The following is a 25047-nucleotide window of genomic DNA, read 5'->3' on the forward strand; positions in this document are numbered from 1 at the left end:
ATCAAGAATTTAAGTACTAATTTTCTAACCAAATGCCCATTAACACAAAGTACTCCACGTGGAAACTGAAATAAGATATGGCTCCTATGTCCATCCTCCCACAAAAAACAACTTTCAATCTTGAAGCTACAAATTCCATGAACAAATACAGGGCTACTTCATGAAAAAATTTAATTATACTTTCTGGGGTGTATTGCTTTAAGGCTTCTGTATCTGAATGGAAATCCATCTCAAATACTGACATCGTAGGCAAAAATACAAACTGTATTTAACCACAGCTGGAAGTACAGGACTAGTCATCAGAAATTTATCCGTACCTCTAACATGGGTAATACTTATTCCCATACGTTAAGGAGTTTTAAATTGACAGCTAGAACACCACAGAACTATGTGAGAGTAATACCAAATGGGCAGAAACACAAGGAGACCTTGGCATGTTAGCACACAGTGAAACCTACTGCTCAGGCTTTAGTGCCCTTCTTTAAGGCCTCTTCCAGAACGTATGGGAAGAATCTGGCAACTAAGAACGTGATCCACAGAAGTTAGCATGCTAGTGAGCAGTTAAGGCTGAGAGGAGGAAATTCTACTGACATCAATGTGTTTAAATCCCACAATCTCCAGGCTTCACAGAGGCACTTCTTACTTGGGAATGCAACATGCCCTTTTATAAAGGGCATAGTCCTTTCCTTCAAATGCAATTAGAAGGGAAGATTGTGATTATCTCCCCCCTCCTTTATGCAAAAAGTCTGTCTTGAACAGTCCCCCATTTCCTTCCCTCTCAGCCTCCAAGGACAAAATTCCAGTAACTGAGCTACAGAGCAGTTTATTTGGTCCCTTTGGTTGAGGTCTTTCCACTCTGTTTCCGCATGAAGGACAAATACCTTTGCTTGACTGAGTTCCAGAAGGTAAAAGAAGAAGAGGAATGACACATTTAAAAAAATCAAAAAAAGGTTGCAGTTAGGATTCAAACTCTGTTAATATGAAAGTGCTTCTCAGTATACAACAGGTGGGGAGGGGACATGGATAAGAGAGCAACTTAAAACAGATTTTATTAACCTGAATTTTGAACTTGCAGCCTTTCATGACCACAGAAAAGGGAGAACAAATTTTGCACTACAAACAGCAATGCAGAGTACTGGTACCTTGTAAGATGCAGATGATGCTGTTGTCACAGACTCTTCTGGAGTTTGAGTCCACTATCCAATATGAATCTAGAGTAACCCATATTGAAAACTTAAAAGGATCTAATGCTTTCACTTCTTAAAGAATAAAGGTATTTTCAGAGTTCCCCATTAGTTCACGTCTCTGATTTAAAGTATCGAATGGGTAAGTTATTACTGTAGGCCCTTTCAGACACTTACACACATGCAATTTACCTTTAGGATAGTAGAATGAGATGGAAACAGACCAAAGCGTACTTGGACTTTTTTTTTTTTAATTCATAGGGACTTGTGCTAATTTGTATGAAGTTTTGAATACAAGAGGTTTCGTCACAATTTAATAAAAATTACAGTATCTTAGCTAACTGTGGTTAACAGATAGCATTCCCTGATAAAACCATCTCCAGGACATAGCATTTTCAAGGAACTGATTGCCTCCTTTCCAAATTTACAGATTGTGAGTACACCAAATCAAAATACTTAGAAAGATAAAACAATTCGCTGCCTTGCTCCTCCTGCTTTCAGCTCATGATTCCTATGTTAATATATTAAAAGCCATGAAGTCACAAAAAAGCCCTTGTTCATGTCCTTGGAAGCAAAAATCTTTTTTTTTAACAGGAGTATTGGAACTTCACAGTAAAACAGCATTTTCCAGCTAAAGGTAGTTCTGCCTAGGCCAATATGTGCAGCTCAAAATACATCACAATAGATTTCCTGTAGATCTCTCTGAAGGCACAAAAGTCTACCTTGTTGGTCAATAAGTCAGTGGTTTTAGCTGATGAGCTTTGATCTTCCCTGTAGGAATTTTCTTTTGTACTTCACCTTTAATGGAGGGCTCTACCCACATAGCAAACAATGCTTTAAATACTTTTTTTGCCTTTAAGGGATAACAGAACTAACACAGCTGAAAACTGTATCTCACTTATTTCTTTAAGGGCTCCCAACATCCTGCAAGTGCCATTTCTTTAAAATTTGTTGCAGAAAATACTTAAAGATGCCTCTGGTAAAAAACTTAAATCAGGATAAAGAATCATCTGGTCCCTATGCCTTTCTGCACTGACAAACGTTCTACCAAGGAAGTCTTAGTCCAGACTGTACATACAGATAACATAGTTCCTACAGAGCCTACCAGTGGACAAACAAAGACAGAAATAGCAGTTTAGTGAAAGGAATACATTTACAAGTTATTAGTCTTAATTCCAGACTTCTCTCAGCAACAGGCGTTACTCAACAGACAGGCAAACTAAAACTATCTGCAGCGTTTAAGTCTAGACAGAAAGAGGTTGCCGTTAACACCACTGTGATCTTCCAGTATGCTATTCTCTCTACGTAGCACACCATCTGGTGACTCTCTCAGATCCAGTAGATTCTCCATCACAAGTTCACTAGTTCTCAAAATCTGTTCTTAATGCAAACAGATAGCAAGATAGACAAATGAAGAGGTTAGGGAAAAGATGCAATTTCCTAAAGTTAGCCTTGTTTGCACGCTTACATAAACCTTTTCCTATCTGCTACTCAAACACCAGTCTCAAGTCAGGTATACAGTGTAAGTGGCACTTGCCTGTTCAGGCTTTTCCACAAAACATAAGTTCAACATTTTGTTAATCGAGTACTTAGAATTCATAGCATAACTGGGTGATTCCACCCCTCAAAAATTAAATTGCTTAGTGTCAGTGCTTGTTGAGACTAACAGCAACAGTCAAAAAGCCTTACTTTAAGCTCTTTTTTAAGTCGCTCCTCTCGTTCAACACTGTATTCAAGCTCATTGGCCTGGCATCTCAGCAACTCAGTACAGACATTGTGTTCCACCTCCACCTCTTTCATTTTCTCACGTAAATTTTGCAGTGTATTATTCTGCTCCTAGAAAAAACAAAGCATAGAGATACTTTTACTAAGATAAAGTATTACAGTAAAGAGTTCAAAAAATAAATACTTTGTGAATGGAAACTGCATTAGATTGGGTTATTAAAATCTAACACATCAGCATGTCAAGAGAACCATTTACCCAACAGCAGACATGCTCTTCATTCACCAGCAGGTAAGATGTGTTCATTCAAAAATCACTATAAGCATGACCTGTGATACTAAAATCAGAGCCAACTACTCACAGGAAAACTTACTCTCTAAAGAGTACAAGACTGCTCTTCCAATCTCTTCTCTCCTTCAGCAGAATAGCAATGATGGAAGAGGAAAACAGTTAAGTATGATTTAATGATACACAGGGACAGAAGTTCTATTTTGTTCTGGTCTTAATTGTCAGAACTTGAAATCAGATCAGAAATTTTTAGAAATAGTTACTCCCATAGATTAAATAATCTTCATTTCTGCTACTCTGAAAAAGACTTTCTTCTGTCTATAAGCTGAATTACTTCAAAAAACCATCTACATGAACTAGGAAGTTCTCAGTAGAATAACCAAGTTGTTTCCCACTATTTCTGCATTCAGAAGCTGAACGAAGCTACAGGCTAGGATAATTACTAACACTACGGGACTCAGCAGCTTTGTGGAGTCACTGCTACAAAATCCACATTCACAACACACCAGACTCAGAGGAAAGTAGCCAAATAATGACCCCCCAGTAGCCTAGTGCATGCTTAAGCTGGAGATCCGAGAAGTCTCAAAAGGAATAGCTTTGGTCTAGTGGACAGGAATAAGCTTTTCCATAACTAGCATCAGAAACAAGACACAAATCCAGTGATTTAGTTGGGGTACCTTTGGAGACCCAATTTGTTAAAATTACTTTCTGTGCAAAACACGTAAGTTCTCTTGTTCATTTACTTCTACTCAATACCATGGCAAAAGAAGAAATTTTGTGAAAATAAACCAGTTGGTCTGGAAATTCTTCTATTCCTCTTACATCACATAATCTTGATCCTAGAAATTACTAATCATAAGGCATCTGCAGAACAGGGGAGGAGAAGGAGAAAACTAATTATTCATACAGAATGATTGCTTGGAAGATTGAAGTCTGACAGAACCCTGTTAATACATGAAGATTAAAGAAGTACGCGTCTTTTTCAAAGTTTGGAGGAACTTCCACTACTTGTTTTCCAGACTGAAGACAGAACATTTTGGCGACTCAAACATGACAACAAGGGAACCATGACAGGGAATCGTGCCTTTTTACAGTGCTAAGTGTTACCGATTACTAACAAAAAAATTGTTTATTTTCTCTCTTCTTTCATGTGCAGGCACTATTTTTTGGCATCCTCTGAAAAGACAAGAAGTATGCATGTGAAACTCATGCACAGAAAAAAAATGGGAGCCTCAGTAAATTAAAGTATTGCAAAACCAGAATACCTGGATATGGACTAAATTTAAGCTAATCCTCTAACTTTGCCTGTAACATCAAGCCAATGTGGAGGCTTTTTACAATCAGCAAGCTAAAAAAAAAGAATGTTTAACCATTTTTATAGAAATATGAAACTACTCTGACTCTCTCCACACTATAAAGATACAGAGATTTTATCTTTTCACCTGTATCCTCCAGATATTAACAGAAGTGAGCTGGGAAAAGCATACATTAAGTAATGCATAGCTTGCTGGAAAATACTTAAAAGCATTTTATAATGGAAATGTAGTTAATCAGGCTAAAATTGACATGAATGCATCAAACTTGTTATGCAAGTCAACATAGCTGTGGAATTTCAGAATCTTAAAGAAGTGTCTGAACTTTTCAGACACGTAAAAAAAATTATATATATGTACATGTATACCTGCATGTCATATACACAATTACTACATATATATGATTATGAAAAACATGTCTGATTTTTTAAAAAAACACTTATGTAAGCAAGATGATTTCTCAAGTGATCTAAGGAAAAATTGAGTGCTTCTGTGACTATTATATCCTGATTAACCACAAGGTGATGCTATTGCACCTACTATGGAACTCCAACGTCTTTTATTATGAAGCTGATGGTATGTATGCTAAGCACACCCCACAGAAAGCACTCTACAAACCTGTTAGAAAGCCGAGATTACTTTTCCTCCATATCTTACAGACCCGTTTCAATAGGTTAAGCTGACTTCATTTCCATGCATACCTCAGCATTTTCATACCCAGGTTCAGAATTACAGTTCCTGAAGTGCAACTGTTTCAAGCAGGATTTGCACACATGCTTAAAATCTTGTTTCTATGTACTTACTAAGACCAAAATTCAATTCACCTTATCTAGCTTTTATTTTGTAACTCAGAATACCTATAAAACTATTTAAAACAGGCCTGTAAATACACAACACAAGACTGGAACATATCTAAAGCCATAATTTATAAACCCAGATCTTTCTCATATTTATCTGCCAAGCTTAGATCAATTAAACTTTCAAGCAACAACTAAGGCAGGCAAGTCCATATTTAACATTTTTTATGGGAGGTTTTTATTTGCTGGAAAAATCCATATTTAACATGTATGTCCTATTTTTCATTTGCTAGAATTTTATAACTATCCCTAAAACCTGTAACTATGGCTATGGGCAGGGGAACACCTACAAAAGCAAACTGGGAAAATATAAAGTTTTTACTATTGAAACCAGATGAGGAGTGCACACCTAGCAGTGAATCACGTTTACCTTAGAAGTGATCAGTTTTCTAGCTTTACTACATTTACCAACCAAACACCTGCCTCTGCAGATGACCTTTACTTCTGGATATACATCCATTGCCAGATGTCCCATAGTGTTCCATAATGTCCCAAGCAATCCACTGCTCCTTTGGTTCCGAGGCCAACATCACTTCAGAGAGTGTATCTCTCCAACATTGCTCTTTTTATACAGTATTAAACTCACTGAACGTAACTTCTACCAAACACTGTACAGAACCTAAGACAGCTCCATTCCAAAGCCTCCTTGACGTAACTTAGCCTACTATTAGGCAGAACTCAGAGCCAAAGCTCCACCCTTAGCCTGCTTTACCTGGTAACTCAAAAAAAGAAAACTGTACCTAAAAATAGGATTCCTCATAGCCTATAGCTAACCCTACTTTTTCAAGCATCAACTTTGAATGGAAACTGAATCATGTTTCTGTTGGTTTGAGAAGGACCTTTAGGGTGTCACCTGTCAATCAACTCACTTATCTCCAAAGCCTTCTCCTTCCTCGGCTTTCTCTTCTCTTTTTTTTTTTTTTTTTTTTTAAATATTCCTTTATGGTTCTCTTAACTGTTCTTTAAAGCACTGCTCTACATATCCACAAAATTACTCTCTGTCCTTCATTCAGAGAAAATCCAGTTCAGTGTGATCTTTCTCCACCATCACAGCTTCTGATCATTAAACCAGCAACAGAGTACAACTCCTTTTGCAGCCCATGCACAGAAACACCACATATCCATATGGTACCTGATTTCTACTTCAGGTCTTGTTATTCTACCTCTCTTTCCAGATCCTGCCTTCAAACAAACAGCTGAAGGGTCAGCACACATACTTTGAGAAGACACCTAATTAAGGGATTCTCTCTGCCTTAGTTTTTTAAGACCTACAGGTGGCATATAGAATCTGACCAACAGCACCAAATGTAGAGCAACAGGCAGGTTTGCTGTCAGAACTTTGCTATCAAGCTGCCAGGTAAGGATTGTTTTGTGTCATTTGGGAAGACCGTTTGGTGGAGTCCCAGACTAGGAGCTGACAGCATGGGAACAAAGCAGGGCTAATTTTCTACTGCTTGACTAGTGCCCAGACCAACTGAGGTAAGTCTGCCACATCTTAAAAGTAGCTAGAAAAGAAAAAAATATGAATGTAGGAAAAGAAAAAGTTTCACTAAATAAAGTGATTCTCTTAGTACCAATCTGTTCTCTGCATGTCATGCATATGCATAAATGGCTACCAGGCTTAACAGAGCCTCTATATTACACTTCTTGAAAAATATAAAGGATAACTACAGCTGAATACATGCTCAGTTTTCCTCATATGGTATCATACATTGCTAAGATTTAAGATAATTAAATTGTCAATTAAAAAGATGAAAGTTGATATAATTGTTTGCGTCCCTGGAGAGCAGGTAAAAGTTGGGTACTTTTTGTACTGAAAAAACTCAGCACTACCACACAACACTACTACAAGATTTCTTTGAAATATAATTCAGTTTTTAATAGTTTGACTGTATTTAAAAAGTGTAAAAGAAGTCTGCATTTCTATTATGTTTTACGCATTTAACACCTAAGGGATTTATGCATACCAGTGCAACTCAACTTTGATAATTAATTTTTTCATGAAATACACTGAAATTCATTATCTGAAGAATAAAACAGTCTAAAACAGATTATAAGACCATCTCTTAGTATTAGATTATTTTTTTTCTAACCAAATGGCAGAATTTCCAATAACAGGCATTTTTCATACGTGGCATGGAACAAATAATGTACAATACACAGCCAGAAATCCCATCATAACTATATGGGTTTCACAGGACGTAGTCTCCATATTATAGACATTATTTTCATGTTAACAGGCTATTAGATGTCAGACTGAGGTGGTAAGAGGGAAACAGAGTTGGAAGCTAGGTGTTGGGTGTCCTTGATTTTACTGACTTAGATCTGCACAAGAGCAAATGGGCCTCACTACCACTGTGCGTGCACTGGTAGCTCGAGTTTAGGTGTTTACCATGAAAATCAGCCACAACACATTCCACCAAAGCAAGAAAGACTCTGACACAGTAAGTTTGACTTTATAAAGCTATATTCTTCAGAAATATTCTGCAGTATTTAGCTACTTGGGGGATATTTTCCCTAAATCAGGAAAACTCCAACCCACCACACACTCTGTACCAAAAATGTTCCAGCCATCATCTCAGGAAACTTTCCAATTATTAACACATCATACCTGCAAAACACCTTCTAGCTTGGTTCTTTCCTTAACAAGCAATTTATATTCATTCTTGCAAGTTCTGTGGATATCATCCTTCTCTCTTGCAAGTCTTTGCTGTTGTTCTTTCCACTTCTGCTGAGCAATGTGAAATGTTTTCTCAGTTTCTGCCACTTTCTGCTGAAGTTTTTCATTCAATGCTATTGTTTACAGAAAAAGAGAAAGACAGACAAGTAGCACTGCAAAGCATATTCAGAAAAAAAAAATGTATAACTATCATCAGTTCTTCTGTGTATTGTGATACCCTGTGAAACACTTGAACATCAACACTTCCAGAGCGCACAACCTTCACTACAAAGAAACAATCAAATCTTGTGTTCTTATAACATCTTTCACAGAAGGACATCTGAATACTTTAGAGATTTTTGCACGTTAAAACTCTTCTTCCGTTGGAAAAGAATAAAAACTTGAGGTAACTCTTTCAAGTAAGGTCTCTTTAGCATGGAGGATTTAATTTCAGATTTCTGTATTTGGTCAGCTTATTTCCAAATGTCTATTTGATATAGATATTTGTCTGTATCAGTTACTATCACTTAAACTGAGCTCAAAACTAAAGACAGGCATGTGCCCCATGAAAGAGAGTACAGCAAAACCTCAGACAGCTTGGGCTAGCAAGCAAAGGCTTAGCTGTTCCAAGGAAATTTATTGCTGCTCACCAGATTTAAATCTTGAGCCCAACAAATGCCCTGAGATAGAAGAACATTGTAGAGGAACTCATCCACAAATGCTTAAATGCCACAGAAACCCTCATCATCTACGGCTATTTAAGCACTATGACTAGGAACTTTGCTTTGTTTTAGAAACTGGCTTTCAGATGAAAGTACTTTGTATCAGCTTTTCATTTTACCAACTACAACTCTAACTCGCATTTAAGGGATCACCACTTTCTAACAGATTTATATTTCAAATTCACTCCAGTTTTCTGAAATGTCTTCCCAGTCAAAGAAGGATGAAACAAACAGAAGAGGCATATTAGGACAATCAATGAACACAATGATGAGAAAGGACTGTATGACAGCAAAAAGTCAAGCCTCACTGAGAGCAGCAGAAAAACAATTTGGAGGAAATACTGATGAGGCCAAGCCACAAATGAGGCATTCTGTCCAAGCAGCTTAGGTCGGGGTCACATCAAAGCACCAAATGAGGTGAGGAAAGCTCTGATTGACCAGGGCAAACATGCAGTAAGTTATAAACTGCAAAAGAATTGAGGAGCAACACCATGATGATTTGACTTCTTGACAACTCTCACAGAAAAAACAACAGTTTGAGGAATTTCAACCAATGTAGTTTACTGTCTGTTAAGACTTCTAATTACAGATTCTGGTATTCAAAGAAATTAACAAACACACAAGAAAATACTCCTTGCCTCTGCAAAACTTCTCCTAACCACTTTTTGCTCTCCAACCTCCTCACCACACATTAATTTGTAACGCCCAGTCCCTTCAGAGAGGTAACAGGCAGCACAGTGGACTGGGATTGCTGCACTGTGGTTTCCTCCATCAGCAGCAGTCCCTTTCGAGTCCTGCCTCTTGGTGCCTGCATGGGCAGCTACTACTTTGGCCCCAGCCCCTGCTCAGACTGCTGCTCTGTTCCCGTTTCTCCCGCTGTTTCTTTTTTTCTCTTTCTCTCTTCCTCTCAGCATTTACCACCCTTTCTGAATCACATTGTGGCAGAGGTGCCATGCATTCTCCGGTCAGCAGTTTGGAGCAAGGTGGTGGGTGGGTTTGCCTGTTGTGGAACTGGCCAGGACCAGCTTTGGGCAGACCCAGAATGCTTTCCTCCTGCACAGGTGGCCCTGCAGACCCACATCCACCACCCACACCTGCCAGCAATGCCCAATACAGTAGCCAATGAGTTTTCTAAATTAAAAAACACACACACACACTACTAAATTGGCAAGCAAACCAGCAGTAAAGTGAGCATGCACAGAAAGAAGCACAGCTTTCCTGTAAGTGAGAAACAAGCAGCTAAAGTCTTCCGCTTGCAATCACAGGGGAATTTCCAAATGGAACATAAATGCCTTCTTCCAGCCTGCAATCCATAAGCTATTTTTCCTGTGTGTATGTTCTCCAAAGGAGTGAGAAGTTCAGCTTTCCAACCATCTTAAAAACACCTGGTATTTTAAGTACTTGCAAGTTTCCACATCTCTTTCTATTCTTGGAAGGATAAAATATCCAGGAAGAGTGCTCTGAACTTTTCATGGAACATCAAAGGTTCAGCAAACTCAGAAATTCATCTCCTGTACTAGAACAAAAAGGTATTATGCCTACTTAAGTAATTAAAAATGCACCTTACTTGTAAGAATGAGAAATCTTTATTAAGGAGGACCAAGGACTGAATAGAAAACCAGTAGGGGAAAAAAATGTCTAGGTAAAAACCCTCACTTCCACATATTACTGTCACAACAAACATGTTCCATTACCTATAAAAAGAGAAATAAGGATGGTAAGAAAAGAAACTAGACACAAAAAAAATGAAAAGCTTGAGATGAAAGAAAGAAGAAGTATGATGAGAACTTCTTGAAAAAAGTTATGGAAATAGTGCAAACAAATGAATAGGAATAGACTTTTTCTTTTTCCCTGAAATGGAAAAGGAAGAACTGCTGGATATCGTGATAAACAGGATTTCGATTCTGCACAAGGACAGCAGTGAAAGAGGGAAAAACAGAAGTTATGGGGCAAGAGGAAAAAGGGTTGACAAGTTTAGCCAGTTAGTTTTAATTCACACATGAGTTTTGTAAACTCTTGCAAGTTTACAAAAGCAGACAGGTAACAGAAAGAGATCCTAGAAAAACAGCAGTAAGTAGAAAATTTCATTAAGTCACTGCTTCTCACTTGTCTTTCTGACTTGGAACTGACTTAGCCTTCGTTCCATGTTTGCTTTTTTGAAACTTACCTTGCAGTTCCACAAGTCTGTTTTTTGCATCACTCAATTCCTCTTCTGCAGCATATGTTTTCAGACGAGCATCTTTTCTGGCAATTGCCAGTTCATACTCCAGACTTTGTCGAACAGCCTCTCCTTTCTCAATTTCCAACCGTAATTTGACTATCTGGCTTTCATAGTTGGATAGCTAGAAAATAAATTTGTTTCAGAAAACGGCCAATGTGCTCCTTTGAAAAAATGCAATGTTACAGAAATACACCCACAGAGTATTTTAAAAGATATTTTGAATTGCATTTATAGCTGCCTTCTTATTCCACTTGAATTTGAAATATACTCTTGCAAATGCACAATTATGCAGGTTTTAAGTACTTTCCCTGTTGTTTTCTGCAGACTCTTCCTATTCCTAGATTAATTTTCTGTACCTTAAACATACTCCTCCATTTTTCCAAAAATACACTATCCTAAGAAAACAGAAGTCATAATAAAGCCATCTTTCTGCACCTCAAATGAAAAACTGCATCAACAGAAACATATTCCACAAGCATTCTGGTAACTTTCTTTAAATTTAACACTTAAAAAAACAGTCATGTTGGAACGCTAGACCAAGATGTCTAATAACTCACAAATATACTTATAAACATAAAATTCAGTACAATAATGTTCAGTAGTCAAAACAGAATGCTACTAAATTTAACACACAACAAACTAAGAATGGAAAATGCTTCAAAAAGTTATCTTATCCAGATTAAGAAACATAGTCTAGTCATTGCTGCCAAAAACTGAGTCTAGAAAATCAAGTTCAAGTTATTTCAACACAACAAAGTGGACATTAAATTAAGTATTTCTCCAGAATATCTACAAAGTAGCCCTTTTAGTTCAATAATATCACATGTAGGTAACTTAAGCACTTCCATTATCTGTAACTACACAGTATATGGATAGGGAAATAAAAAAAAGTCTCTCAAAGTAGTTTATCTATTTAAAATGCAACCTAACTTTGGGGTGCACATCACAACAGAAAAATGGCGCAGAAGATCCTTGTGCACGCCCACCTTTCAAATTCTCAATGTAAGAGGTGGTTTGGGTTTCTTTTTAAATCCAGGTAATTCCAGGGATCTATTTATAGAACCACCCCACAACTGATGGGGCAATGGGTAAAAAATGAATTGACTAGAGCCCAAGAGCAAGTAATTGTGGAAGAAGCAGGAATCTCGTAATTTCGTACACACCCCAATACAAAATGGATATGGAATAGCAAACTTGGTTTATTGGCTGGATTTCACCCAGAAAAGATGAATAAGCACCCACACCAACTGCTCCTAGCAAACTGCTAAGAGCAGAATCATTATCTGCACTAGTAATAATACTTCTGCACCAACACAGTTTAAACCAGGGTATCAGCTGCCGGATTGGCATTAGCAAGTGTGGGAAGAATCTGAAGCTGATTACAACTACTGCTGTACTCAGTGCCCACCTTTCCTTACATATACTATTACAAAAGCTGACATTCAAGCTAAATAAAAGATTAATTATTTTCTTCCTACTACTTCATTTCAATACTAGTTAGCCGCAACAGCATGAGGGAAAACCTTTGTAATGCAGGTAAATTATTTCCCTATGAATGAACTTCTCATTAACAAGTATGAAGTTATTGACAAACACATCAATCCATTTATACATTACACATTGTTGTAGATACTGAAAAGTGAAAATTTGCGCAAGGTGAGACACTGCAAGACTTCCAAAGGATATACCAGCTGGATCTGGTGTACACAGACACACACATGCACAAAAACACTGTACTAGGTTTGAGTTGCAGAAGATTTCCATAGAATTAAAATGACACTCTAATACTTTTTTTGTTGTTTGTAGAGTAAGACCTAAATAACATCTTTTTATGAGGCTAGATTCAAGCTGTGCCTTTTATTTATTTGTGTCACCAGGCAATTTTATCTAACAAACTACTGGTAGCAGCAGTGACTCCTTTCCCTGCAGAAAATTTGCACTCTGATTGGGGCAACTGTAACTACCAACAATAACAGCAGAGGTGCTAACAGTTCCTATGAACAGGCATGGGGGCTCTGTACAGCTAATGACTATGCTTTTTATACACCATGCGAGAGTATTACTTCAATGAAACATGATTAACATGTATTCCAAGAGTAAAATAAAGCAAAGAAAAAAGTCCTTACTTCTTGGTTGTGTTTAATGGATAAGTCTAATTTTTCTTTTTTAGCTTGACAGAGTTTCCTTCTCAGATCTTCAGCAGTGTCCAGTTCTGATTCATTGCTATTTTGTAGTAACTCTGACTCACACCTGGCATTATGCAAGCTGCAAAATTAGAACGTTTTCAAAAAATGTAAGTATTCCTTCTAAGTTTTAATGCTCCCTTATTTCAGTGATCAGACTGTGAGCCCAAAGTTTCTAAACATTTGCTTAGGTAAAATTATGCCACGCAGCTGTCATAATTTTGTCACAATATTGCTCTTTGAAAAAGAGTTAAAAATATTTTTTTACATTATTATATATATAAAATAATATGAAAAATTACATATATAAGACTGGCTACCATAATTAGTTGCTCCATGCAAAAGCACAAGTTGTCAGGAGCACTAAATATGAAATACACTGTACAAAAACTTGATTAAACTAACCACAAAGTTGCCTTCAGTTCATACAGAACTCGAAGCACTGAAATAGCTCACCTTTGTCTACATTAAGTCTTAAGTATTAATTACAGAAATGACAGTCTACAGGAATTTAATTATTTGGTTTTTCTAAATAAAAAAATCACCATTTTACCCCTAGGTTTGTGCACAGGCACCATTAACATTTTCCATGACTGAGAACTCTACCTGAGGATATAAGTTCTCACGTAAGTTGACTAGCAACCAAAAAAAAAAAAAAAAAAAAAGGCACAAATGTCATCAACAAGGGTAACAGCAATTTATATTGTGTTGTCTCTAAAGACATTACTAATAACAAAGGATGAAATTTCAGGGTTTTAGCTGCAATCTATGAATATTTTATCATTTAATAAATACTAAGTCTATTTCCAACTAAAACCAAGATGGACTTCATCTATGAGATCAGAATAATTGCATGCCATCAGTAACTGTTCTACAGGGTGCCATGTACTTAACACATTTTATACATTTAATAAATGTAGGAGATAAGGATCATTAAAACCTGCATGTATTGCAAGAAAACCACAGGCACATTATTCAGCTTTCAGTGTTTACCATGAGAACCATACCCAGAGGAACCAACATGACTCAAAGGGCAAATGATCAGCAACAAGGTAAGCAAAACCACATATCATTATTTTACACAAGTCTTAGCTACTGCTGTAAGAAGACACAGTGGTAAAACAAGTAGGAAATAAGAATCTGAACAGCCGGAGCATCTGTAAACTGTATAAAAGCCGGTTGGTGGACATCGTATAATAGGCTTGGAAGACCTTTATTTTTCCATGGCTGGGAGAAACAAATGAAAGAAAGGCAAGTCATCTTATTCAGAGATGATGCACATATCTATCTTAGCTAAAGACAGCTAAAGGCCAGATACCTATGTTACCAAAGCACAAGTGAGGGAGAAAAACAGGACCCAACTGGAAAACTGGAGAGGACTAGGGCAAAGAAAGAAGGGTTATCGAAAGGGTAACCATTTTGTTAAGTTTGCAGGCAGTAGGGAGGTCATTTTGCTTCTTTGATCCTGATGATATTTAATACTTCTTGCATAGACAGCACACTGAATGCAAGCAAGGGAATGAGTACTTTTGTAAAGTAAATTTACCTTTAAGTCTTCAAAGTACATGACATTGCTTTGTATGGCAATCAGCTTCAAGAAAGCTGGTCCTTCCAATTCCTATATTAATTATCCAGGGGCAGGGAGAAAGAGCACAATGGAGATAGTGCACCACAAAACTTAATTCAGAGGAACATTTAACTATGTGATTAACTGTTGTGCTTAACTGGAGGGGGTGGGGGGTGGGGCACCACACACAAACCAAAACAAGTTACAAAACATCACAATTAAGAGTAAATTAGGGACATTACAGAAATGAAAAATGTGCATAATGGCATTAAAACACAACAGCACAACAATAACTTCTGGGGGAAAAAATGTTGAACTCATTAAATAATGTTTTCTGCACAGCTTCCAAACTCACAACGCCACTACTGAAAAATTAAAAATGTACTGAGAACAAAAATAGGGTTTTCTGCTTTATAGAATCAAATTTAATCAGCTACTAAAAAAAAAAAAAGGACAGACTATTACTATGTTAACAACTTCATTATTTTATTTGTCTACTTAAACATTTCCAAATAAAATAGAGATCAGCCTTAAGAACTCTTATTTCTGTGGTATTTTCTTCAATCATCACAGCATCCTCAGCACATGCAGTACTTCATGAAAGCTTCATAGTACCTATTGTAGGGAATTTTTCATTCCATATTCATATTACAGGTAGGAGTGCTATAAGCATAAACCTCTGGGAAGCTTAAATCAAAGACAAAACCACACAAAATCCCTGGAAAGTTTCACAGAATGTACAAATTGCAGTCTGAAAGGAATTCAGAGAATGCTTTGTACTTCCATTTTCATATATTAATAGTTCATCAATCATTGGTTTTGAATAAAAATACATATTTTACCAACTACATCGTATCTAATAAACCATTTTTAGTAGTTTTTTAAGAAAGCATGTAAGCAAGTGAAATCACTTTTGAGTTCTACATTGCAGAATGACTTTATGTAACTCAAAAACTTGCAATTCACATTCACTTTGCACGTCACAATTCACACTGCATGTTACAGTATACATAGAACACTGCAGAAAAACAGGTTTTCACTAGCTTTTCTTCAATATGTGGCAGAAAATGTAATTTTCTAACAGAGATAAAATTTCTTTCATTTATTAGCTAGCAGTGAAATTTTGCTGAACTTCCCCAGCTGAAGGAGTAGTATGCAGTCTCATTTCCTAACCAAAATTCATATTCATGGAATGTTGCTGTTCCTGTATCATTCGCAGTTTTGTATAATCAGACTTTAAATGTGACAAATAGCTCTCACAGCTAAGGTAAACTTAATGAATTAATGCTTACTTTAATTGCACCAAAGATCAACACATATAAGGTTATAAAAAATCAGAGCCATGTGCAAGACCTAAAGCTAACCTCTCCCACCACAGCTAATGCAGGAAACCATTCTGTAACTCCAGGTAGATGTTCCTAACTGCAGACATGAACACCCTCTTATCTCTAAGTCACATCTCCTATGGTCCTGTGTGAATTCTTGCACATGGGATGACCAGTATACATGTCTTCCAAGTAAATAGTTTCATCTAACAACTACATTGACATGGCACAGCTTGCATAGCTCTCTGGTTCTTCTTCAATCTGTATTATATCATTTCAGGGATCTAGAAAATAAGCTACAAAAACATGAACCTCATAACTAGACTTAAAAATACAGAAGAGGGGCTTACCATTTAGCTTCCATGACAATGTAGCTGACTGGAGAGGGCAAACTCACAACATCCAGTATGCAGCTTTTTAAACCTATAAAGTCTGGAGAATGAACATCACTTTCACCCATATATACTTCTACTTGAAAAGCTTCAAAGATTACTCTTTTTCCTGTTATAATAACATCAAAACCTGTAACAGAAACATGCTTTAGTTTATTTGGCCACATAATAAAAGAATCACTTGTTAACACTCACAAAACAGTTACCAAACTGTTACTACTATGTCAAACAAAGAATCACCGCCAATTGGAATCTGACATCAGTTTTAGTCAACAAAAAGTGGTGGTAGTCCTCTAAGCTTCAATATTGCAGACTAAAAAAAAAAACCGATGTAGAATATCCACTGCCAGAGTTTTCAAAAGGGTGTCAATACAAAATGTTATGCTTGCATAGATTGTTCCCCTACATTCTCTATTCTCCTAAGATGATCACAAACTCCATTTCTCTTCAAAATAATTTTAGAGGAGATAAATGCATGTACTATCATTTCTTCAGTAGGTCAATATCCAAGGTTTGCTGTCTAATAGCAGCCTCTAACATAGCAAGTCTCCTGTTTCATAAACCTGGAATTTTCTACCTGAGTTTATTTCTGCCGTATTAATGGTATCAGCACTATTTAGGAGTATACAGGAAGAATATTGAATTGGACTGTAACTCAGCTCACCTTGAAAAGAAACTCATTAATTTAATGTTACTGTTCCTGTATCATTCGCAGTTTTGTGACAAGAAGAAATCAATACACATATATGTTACATAAGCCCTAAAAAAACCTTCAAGATTTAAAGTTGAATAGCAAACTCATTTGTAAGTTCTTTCCATTAATTAAAGCAAGGTAACATGAAAAACAAGCAGTTTTCAACAGTCAAGATTAATGAGCCATGAAGGTCTGCTTGTCCATCTGCTGTGGAGTTCACATCTATAATAACTAACTAAGGGTAATTTGCTGATCAAATGGGCTTTTAACAAAAGGAATGATCTTGCTGTAACAGATCTGAGAATGTTTTGTCTGGTGAGAAAAGAGTTAACCGTTAACCATGAGGTTGGAGATGTACCTCCTCAAGGCCAATGTTAAACCATAATCTCAAGTTACTATGACCACTTTTGTCTTCGTCTAGACTTTACTGTAAAAATAATTTAGTTTGTAATGTACAGCTTCTTGCCACGGGACTGAGAGCATAACTTTGCTTAAACCGGCCTCGAAGCTGATATTAAAAGGGCTGTGTTACCTGTTGGAATTTGCCAGCCTGGATAGAGCTACAACTCCCCGGCCGCCCAGTGCGCTGTTTTTGCTTTCCTGCCTTAATAAACACTTAGTGAATTTATTTCGAACTCTGGCTATTTCAATTTCAACTATAACAACATCTGTACTTATGTCCATAACAAGAAACTACCTGGGACTCCACCTTTACCATCCCCAGCTTACAGCCACACGTTTGCCAAGTTTATTTCTGTTGGACTGAACACAGAAGTACTTGGTGTAATATATTAATTATAAACTGATGTTGTCCATTCCATCTGCTAATAATCTGCACTAGAAATACAGAGGAGAAAAAATGCACTTCTGCTTCAAACCATAATTTTAACAGAAAAAATGCACTTCTGTTTGAAAGTATAATTTCAACAGAACATGCAGCAAGAATAAACCTATTATTTCTAATTTTTTTTTTTATTACAGAAAAGCATAACAACTGGTGTTCACAGTTATCATACCGCTTTATATTCAAACATGCAGTTATTCCAAAATGTCTTCAAAATCAAGTGGAGTAATATGGGCCAATGTCACATCCACATCATTCTGCAGATTTACAACTACCATAAACTACTGAAGTCACATGGAGGGGCGGGGGGGAGGGGAATCTCTGGAGTGTTTTCTGGGAATCCTAATTATTTTGGATATGCAACATTCCTCTCTTAAGATATCAACAGCTCGTTTATTAGCGCACAAATGGATACACTCCCAAATCATGCTATTTCGTTTAGTAAAAAAGTATTCAAGAGGCATGGAATGGCTCACAGGAGCGCCACAATTAAACAAAGCAGTCCAAGAAATGTTTTGCTTGAGGAGTTAATACATTTGATGGGTGTCACCTAAAAAAAATTGTCTCATAATCTCCTCACAAACTTCTGAATACCCTTAACAAACTTCACCACGGCTGCCGATTTAGATTGAAAACAAAGCAAGAAATTGTTTACTGTCAGGGTCGAGTCACCGCAGCAGGCGGAGCAGAAAAGCTGCAGATGCTCCATCCCTGGAAGCATCGGGATCAGACTGGACGGGGCCTTGGGCAGTCTGGTCGAATGAAAGCTGACCCTAACCGGGGGGGGGGCCGGTTGGGGGCGGGGAGCTGGACTAGATGATCTCTGAAGGTGCTACCCAAGCCGTTCCATGATCGAGACTACCCAAAATACCTCTAACCATGACCTTAAGATGTACTACTTTCACACATACAAAGATAGGCATAATTCACATATCTGCGCTAGAACCTACAGAAACTCATCGGCAACTGTTTCAGCTAACAGACTCGCCAGACATTCATTAACGTAGACCAAAAACTCTATGCAAGCCAAAAAGCAGGGCAACAGCATAACTTTACTACGCTTACACCAAAGTTTACACTCGCTTCAGCACATGCCGCGCCCGTTGCCCGGGCGGTGCGTCCGGCAGGCCCGCGCCTCCTGCTCGGCGGGAGGGGGGGCGGGCGCCCAGGGCAGGGCTCCGGCAGCACCGGCCGCGGCCGCCGCCCGAAACCCGCCGCCGACCAGAAACCAGCAGGAAGCCCCACGGCCGCTACTGGCGCCCGGAGCGCCGAGCGCCGCCGGCCTGGCGGGGCTGTGCGGAGCGGCTCCGCGGCCCGCCCGCCGCCCCAGCTGCGCTCCAGGCAGCGCGCCGCCAGCGACTAACGCTTCCGCACGGCTGCGGCGGCCGGGGCGCTCGGGAGCCATGCGTGAGGCGCCCGCGCCGCTGGCCACAGAAGGAGCACGTCCCGCCGAAACACCGCCGCCAGCCCCGGCCCACCTCTCCGCGGCCGCCGGCGAACCGCGCCATCGCTGGGGCCCGAGGCGACCGACGCGGCGCAGCCCCGCCCGGTCCCGCCCTTCCTTCCCAACAGCGACTTCCGGCTTCGCCCGTACCTCGAGGCGGCGCGCGGTGGGTCCTAGCAACGCCGCCGCTCCTGGCAACGCCGCCGCTCGGCGCTGGCGGGCGGGGCATCGCGCATGCGCCGGGCGAGCGGCGGGACGCCCGGCGGGCACCCGGCAGCTGCCCAGTGCCGCGCCCCGGGCTGCCGCCTCGCTTGACCGCCGGCGAGCCGCCGGCATCCCGCCCGCCGCCCCCCGCCCCGCTGCCGGGGACGGTTCCGGCTCCCTGGGAAGCGGAGGCGCGGTGCCGCTGAGGAGGCCGGGCGGGGGGCTCGGCGCGCCCACCGTCTGTGCCGCCCTCCCTCCCTGGGGGCTTGCGCCGCGTCCCGTGGAGGGGTCCCTCCGGGGCTCCCCGAGACTTGGGGTGCGCCCAGGTCTCCTCGGCCCGCTGCGGCGCCCGGCTGGGCACGGGCTGGGTGCGGCCGGGCAGCTCCTCCCATCGCTCAGGCCCGGCGGCTATCAGCAGCGTAGGTGGCGTCCCCAGACACCTCTGCGTGGACTCGGGGGTGGCTGTACCCTCCTCCCAGGGCTGCTGGCGTGTCTGCAGCCGGGCAATCCTAGGCATGTTTTAGGGATGCTGAATCCCTAAAACAGATAATGGGGAATGCACAGGAAATGAAAGTAACCAACTAATGTGAAAGCCAGATGGAGACTTGGGTGTCCTCAAGTATGGGGTGGTGTTCTCCACCCAGTTTATGGAGAAAATCAAGTGGGTAATGATTTTGAGAGGCCATGAGACACTCGCAGCAATGGGGGAGATGGGTAACAAGGCTACCGCTCCCTCTCTCTTTGCCTGGCTATATGGATGGAAAGTTTCCTGTAAAACATGCGAACTGAGAGATCTCAAGCCCCAGATGTAAACATGTGTGATGTCAAAACAACAACAGCACGAGATGCTGAATAAAATCCACCCTACAATATCCTAGAAAAGTGGACATGGTATTCTTCTGGAAAGTGTCACAGGCTGAAGGGAATTAAAACAATTTTAAGTTAGCATTCTCAATAACTAACATTAATATATTATCATAACTAGATACACATTCAGATGTTACTAACCAGTAATTTGAAAGGTACTTTTTATATATTCTTGTACATGACCAGAATTTCCACAGGCCCAGAGAAATCTGGGTCCTCTTGCATGAGCAGGCTTGAATTACAGCTATCACAAACCACATTTGGAAAAGCATCAGCTAAAACAGTCTCTTAAAAGAACGTGGGTCTGTATCTGAAGAAGAAAAATGTATAATGAAGTCCATAGATTACCAGGTTATCTAGGAAATAAGTAATCCACAAATGCCTGGGTTAATTTTAGAAAACACACAGTCTAACAATGACCAAGTTGTTTGAGAACACACAGTCCAGAAGGTGAACAAGTCGCTTAAGAGACAATAATATATGGATGGATGGTGCACAGAATGGGCACATATGGAAACACGGGGGAAAAACGCTATGAGAAACTCAATTATCCTTATCAGTAGAAGGGATTACATAATTTAACTGTAACCAAAATTGACCCCAAGCAATAGCATAGGTAGAGACACATGAAGGTTGGATATATAAGACTCCAGTGAGTCTACATGACTCTTGAGTTGTGTAAGGTGCCGTGTTTCTTCAGCACTGAATATGCAGCACCCATCACTCTTGACAGGCTGCGTGTATTGTATTGCTGTTTATGTAAGTACTGTTCTCTTATCACTATGGGGAGCTGTGTTGCATTACCCGTTCTCAGGTTTTCTAGGTTGTATTTGGTCTGGTAACCTCCGCTCCACCTTTGATGTTACTTTTTAATCTGGATGCAACAACTGGAAACAAGCAGAATGAAGTCTTAGCCTTTCTTTAATTCAGACTTGAATCTAAATGTGTCAGATTTTATAACATCAAAAATCTACAGAGAAATACTATTAGAAATTTAAATTAAAACATAGCTTACATTTATTTTTATATATTTATAAAAACACTTTAAAATTGTTGGGGGTTTTGTTCTAGTTGGAATTCCCTAATAGGAGCAATATTATGCTAAAGATATTTATGAAGTTAAAATCAGCTTCTGTCAACCACAGAGCTGCATTTGGTCCTCACTCAGAAAAACACTCACACTGAATTCAAAGTACAGCTAATTGCTTGGCTTACAGGTCAGCATGACTTCCCTTGTAACTGCAAGTACTGCCATAGTACATAAGATGCTCTATCACTTTTTATTCCAAAGGGTTCTCTGTTGCTTACAACTGCAGAAATACCACTTTGGACTAAAATTTTCTAAGACATGGTGAAGTGTAGCCTGATACTGATATCCTTCAAGGTACAGACTGAACCTTTAATTGCATGAGACAAAAAGCTCAGTTATATTTTTTACACTCTCAGAGGTAAATCTCAAAACTTGATTTCTAGTTTGTGACCTGATCTGTAGAAAGTGGCCTGTGACCTGTAAAGTGGCTTTCAGCTGTGTTTTGCTACTTCTGCATCATGCAGTTATTTTAAATGTCTTGTGCCAAATCAAAGAAGTTCTTTGCCCAGAGTGCACAAAATCAGAAGATTTCATTATGCTGTAGTTATTTTTTTGCAGATGAAAAATACATCTGCTGGTGTCTGATGAGCAGTCAAAAATTGAACATGATGCAAAGTGGCCTTGGCTAATGAAAAATTATAAATTATGGGTTAATATGGAAGGAATCATAGACATTTAACACCATGTCTGCAAGTTCTAGTGTGTTTTTTGCACCATAATAGCTTACCAGATGCTGAACCAGTAAGATGAGTTTATCTGCCCAAAATAACACATGTATTATCTTTTAACTTGATTCATAAAAATTACAGTAGACACAATACTGCTGCTACATGCGTGTAGCTAAACAAACACCCTTCTTTCCTTCCCCACTGAAAAACACATCTTATCTAGACACTTAGGCATTTCTTCACAGTTCAAGGAATATTTTGGCTAAAACCTACATGTATTCAGGATAAATGGAGTTTTTTTAGAAAGGTGGAATCAAAACAGAGTTGTATCACAGATGAAATTCATCATTAACTTATTTCTTCTTCTTCAGAGAGATTTGTTGATGGATGTGTTTAGAAACTGCTTTACATGCAGGATAAAGGAGGGAACATGGTGCTTCACTGTGGCTCTGGCCCTGGTACATCAGGAAGCAAGTGCTTCACTTGCAGACAGGATACCAGCTTTTTGCCATGCGACCTAACCCACATCTGCAGGAAATTGGTTGGAATGGCTGTTTCAAACAGGCAAACTCAAGACACACAACCACACAACTCCTCACAGGAGGTACTGGTTTTCATCTATAAAGGTAATTCATGGCTTCTAACAATATGTATCAGCGTACTGACCTACCTCCTAGTCCAGCATCAGATGGCAGGTCTGGCTGAAGCCCTACAGATTCTGTCTTCACAATTAAACCGTTTGCTAAAAAATTCTGATATGGTCCTAAAAGTTTAATAGCATCAGTATGGCATGGGACTGTCAAGGTAATGTCTGGAATGCAAAAGATATTTTTTTCCTTCTGTTGTGTCTGTACTTGAACAGTTTACCTTCAATCTTATGTTTATGTAATGTACAAATGAGCTCAACTGCACACAAAATATAACTTGTTCAAACAGTTTTATTTTTCACTTTTTAAATCGAATTTTACTTTGTTTTATTTACCTTTTAAAAAGGCTTTATTCACATTAGTCTCTTTTGAAGAGCACACTGCTTTTCAATGAAGCCAAGTAATCTTGAGTTGCTTCCTTAATTAGGAAAAAAAAAATTCTTAGCTGCTCTCACTGATTTTAATACAAGGTGCAAAACTTCTGATTCTTGAGACACTTCAGATTCAAAAGACCGTTTCCAAAGATTGTCCTCAAGAGAAGCATTGCTTCTTCAAAACTAAAATATGAAATTATTTAATCTGATATGGAATACAAATGTAACTATATGATTAAACAGAGTAGTGACTTAGCTAAGGGAATCCCTGCAGATTCTCAGTTCCTGCATAGCAAAGTATTAATATACAGAGTTTTTGCAGTACTCAACACTTTCTCATCTAGGAAAAAATACAAAACTATGTATGCTGCAATAGGAGTGATTGAATATAGCTAAATAAAGACTAAATATCTGGCAATGAGATACAATTTCTACCACTGTCAGACTTCTATCTTCCTCTAAACAATTCCAGATGTACAGCCTACCTTAGTCTTAATTTTTTAACAACATGTGCCACAACTGGTCATCTGTTTGCGCATAGGAAGAAAGTTTTTTTCCTGTCTAATATGCTGATGATCTATTTTCTGATGAGCTCTTCTCTAACCATGTAGAAAGTTGGTATTTATGTCAGGGTTATGAGCTTCACAACCTCCAAGAAAATCGACTGAATTTGACTGGTTTAAGCCATTGGAAAACTGCAGTTTGTTCCTGGTCAACATAGATGGAGTAAAGTATTTCAATTAACATTTGTAAGTGACCATTTTGCATTTGAGAAGAAGAGAGCCTAGAACAAAGCACAGTTTGCTCTGGGGCAACTGCAGTGGGAGTTTCAGACACGAGTTGAGTTTCTGTACCAAAACTGAAAGCAGTAAGGTGATTCTTCGCACACAACTTAACTTTGTGTGCAAGTAGGAGGGAGGGAAGCTGGCAGAAAACCAGACTGTAAAACTTGTGCATCAGGCCACATGCCGAGGATGATCACTGAAGTGCAAAATGGTCAGGTATGCCCCTGTGAGCCAATGTACTTGTGTAAGAAGTAACCTTTTGTGCTGCTACTCCTACAGCTTTTTGCTGGTTTTGGCACCCGTGTCAGCACAACACACGGTACAGTGACTTGCAGGTGGTGCTGCGTGGGACCATCTATCTGACAGAGAGCTGACAGGCCGGCTGATTTTCAGTGCAGAGGGAGAACTAAAACTAGACCCAACAGGGCGGGCAGACAGGGAGAAAGAAGCTGCTGAGTTAAAATCTGGATCCAGGGTCTTCTGTTTGTAGAAAGGTATTTGTGGGGGAAAGTGTGGGGCGGCTGGAGGTACCTGATGCACTCAGCAGAGGCTGGCCATCTTGACAGGCAGCAAGGGGAAAGGAGGATGCAGTGGCTGAAATGCTGGGAGAGGAGTGAGCTTCATACCGATGGGTGAACAAGCCAGGAAAGGGTAGATAATGGAGAGGACAAGGGGGGTGGGGTGGGTAGCACAAAAGCTGAACTAACAGTAATCCCAGAAAAAAAAACCCAGGAGTTGATAGCAACTAAGTTGTGGGTAAGAACTTCGTAGGCTGAAGAGACCGAAACTCTGGGTTGTTGGATGCTTGGGGAAGTCAAGACATCGAGAGCAGCAGGTAGGTGAGCAGCGCTGGGGGAGCACGAGCGGCTGTTGGGGCAGCAGCACGACGGGGTAAGGCCCGGGAAAGGGCGGGCTCTGTAACAGGGCTCGTGGGGCAGGAGAAACACAAAGGGACCGGCGGGGACAACACACCCGCCCAAGGTACGGCCAGGGGTG

At 39.6% G+C, this 25047-nt stretch overlaps 1 protein-coding gene across 3 annotated transcripts in view; it reads right to left on the reverse strand.

Annotated features, from left to right (window-relative positions):
* The window catches only part of CCDC171 (coiled-coil domain containing 171), a 147309-nt gene extending 129333 nt beyond the window's left edge, over window positions 1-17976 (reverse strand). For 2 of the 3 annotated variants that reach the window (XM_040580067.1, XM_040580066.1), the window contains exons 1-6: window positions 17661-17976; window positions 16393-16564; window positions 13094-13232; window positions 10914-11088; window positions 7977-8158; window positions 2874-3020 (exon numbers count right to left, since the gene is read on the reverse strand). In XM_040580067.1, coding sequence (XP_040436001.1) covers window positions 2874-3020; window positions 7977-8158; window positions 10914-11088; window positions 13094-13232; window positions 16393-16502 — 753 coding nt within the window. In that variant the 5' untranslated portion in view covers window positions 16503-16564; window positions 17661-17976. The remainder of the gene's footprint in view (window positions 1-2873; window positions 3021-7976; window positions 8159-10913; window positions 11089-13093; window positions 13233-16392; window positions 16565-17660) is intronic. The other variant, XM_040580068.1, reaches the window with a different exon arrangement.
* Between the last annotated feature and the right edge of the window lie 7071 nt (window positions 17977-25047).

Source organism: Falco naumanni, chromosome Z (assembly GCF_017639655.2).
Source record: "Falco naumanni isolate bFalNau1 chromosome Z, bFalNau1.pat, whole genome shotgun sequence".
NCBI classification, from domain to species: domain Eukaryota; kingdom Metazoa; phylum Chordata; class Aves; order Falconiformes; family Falconidae; genus Falco; species Falco naumanni.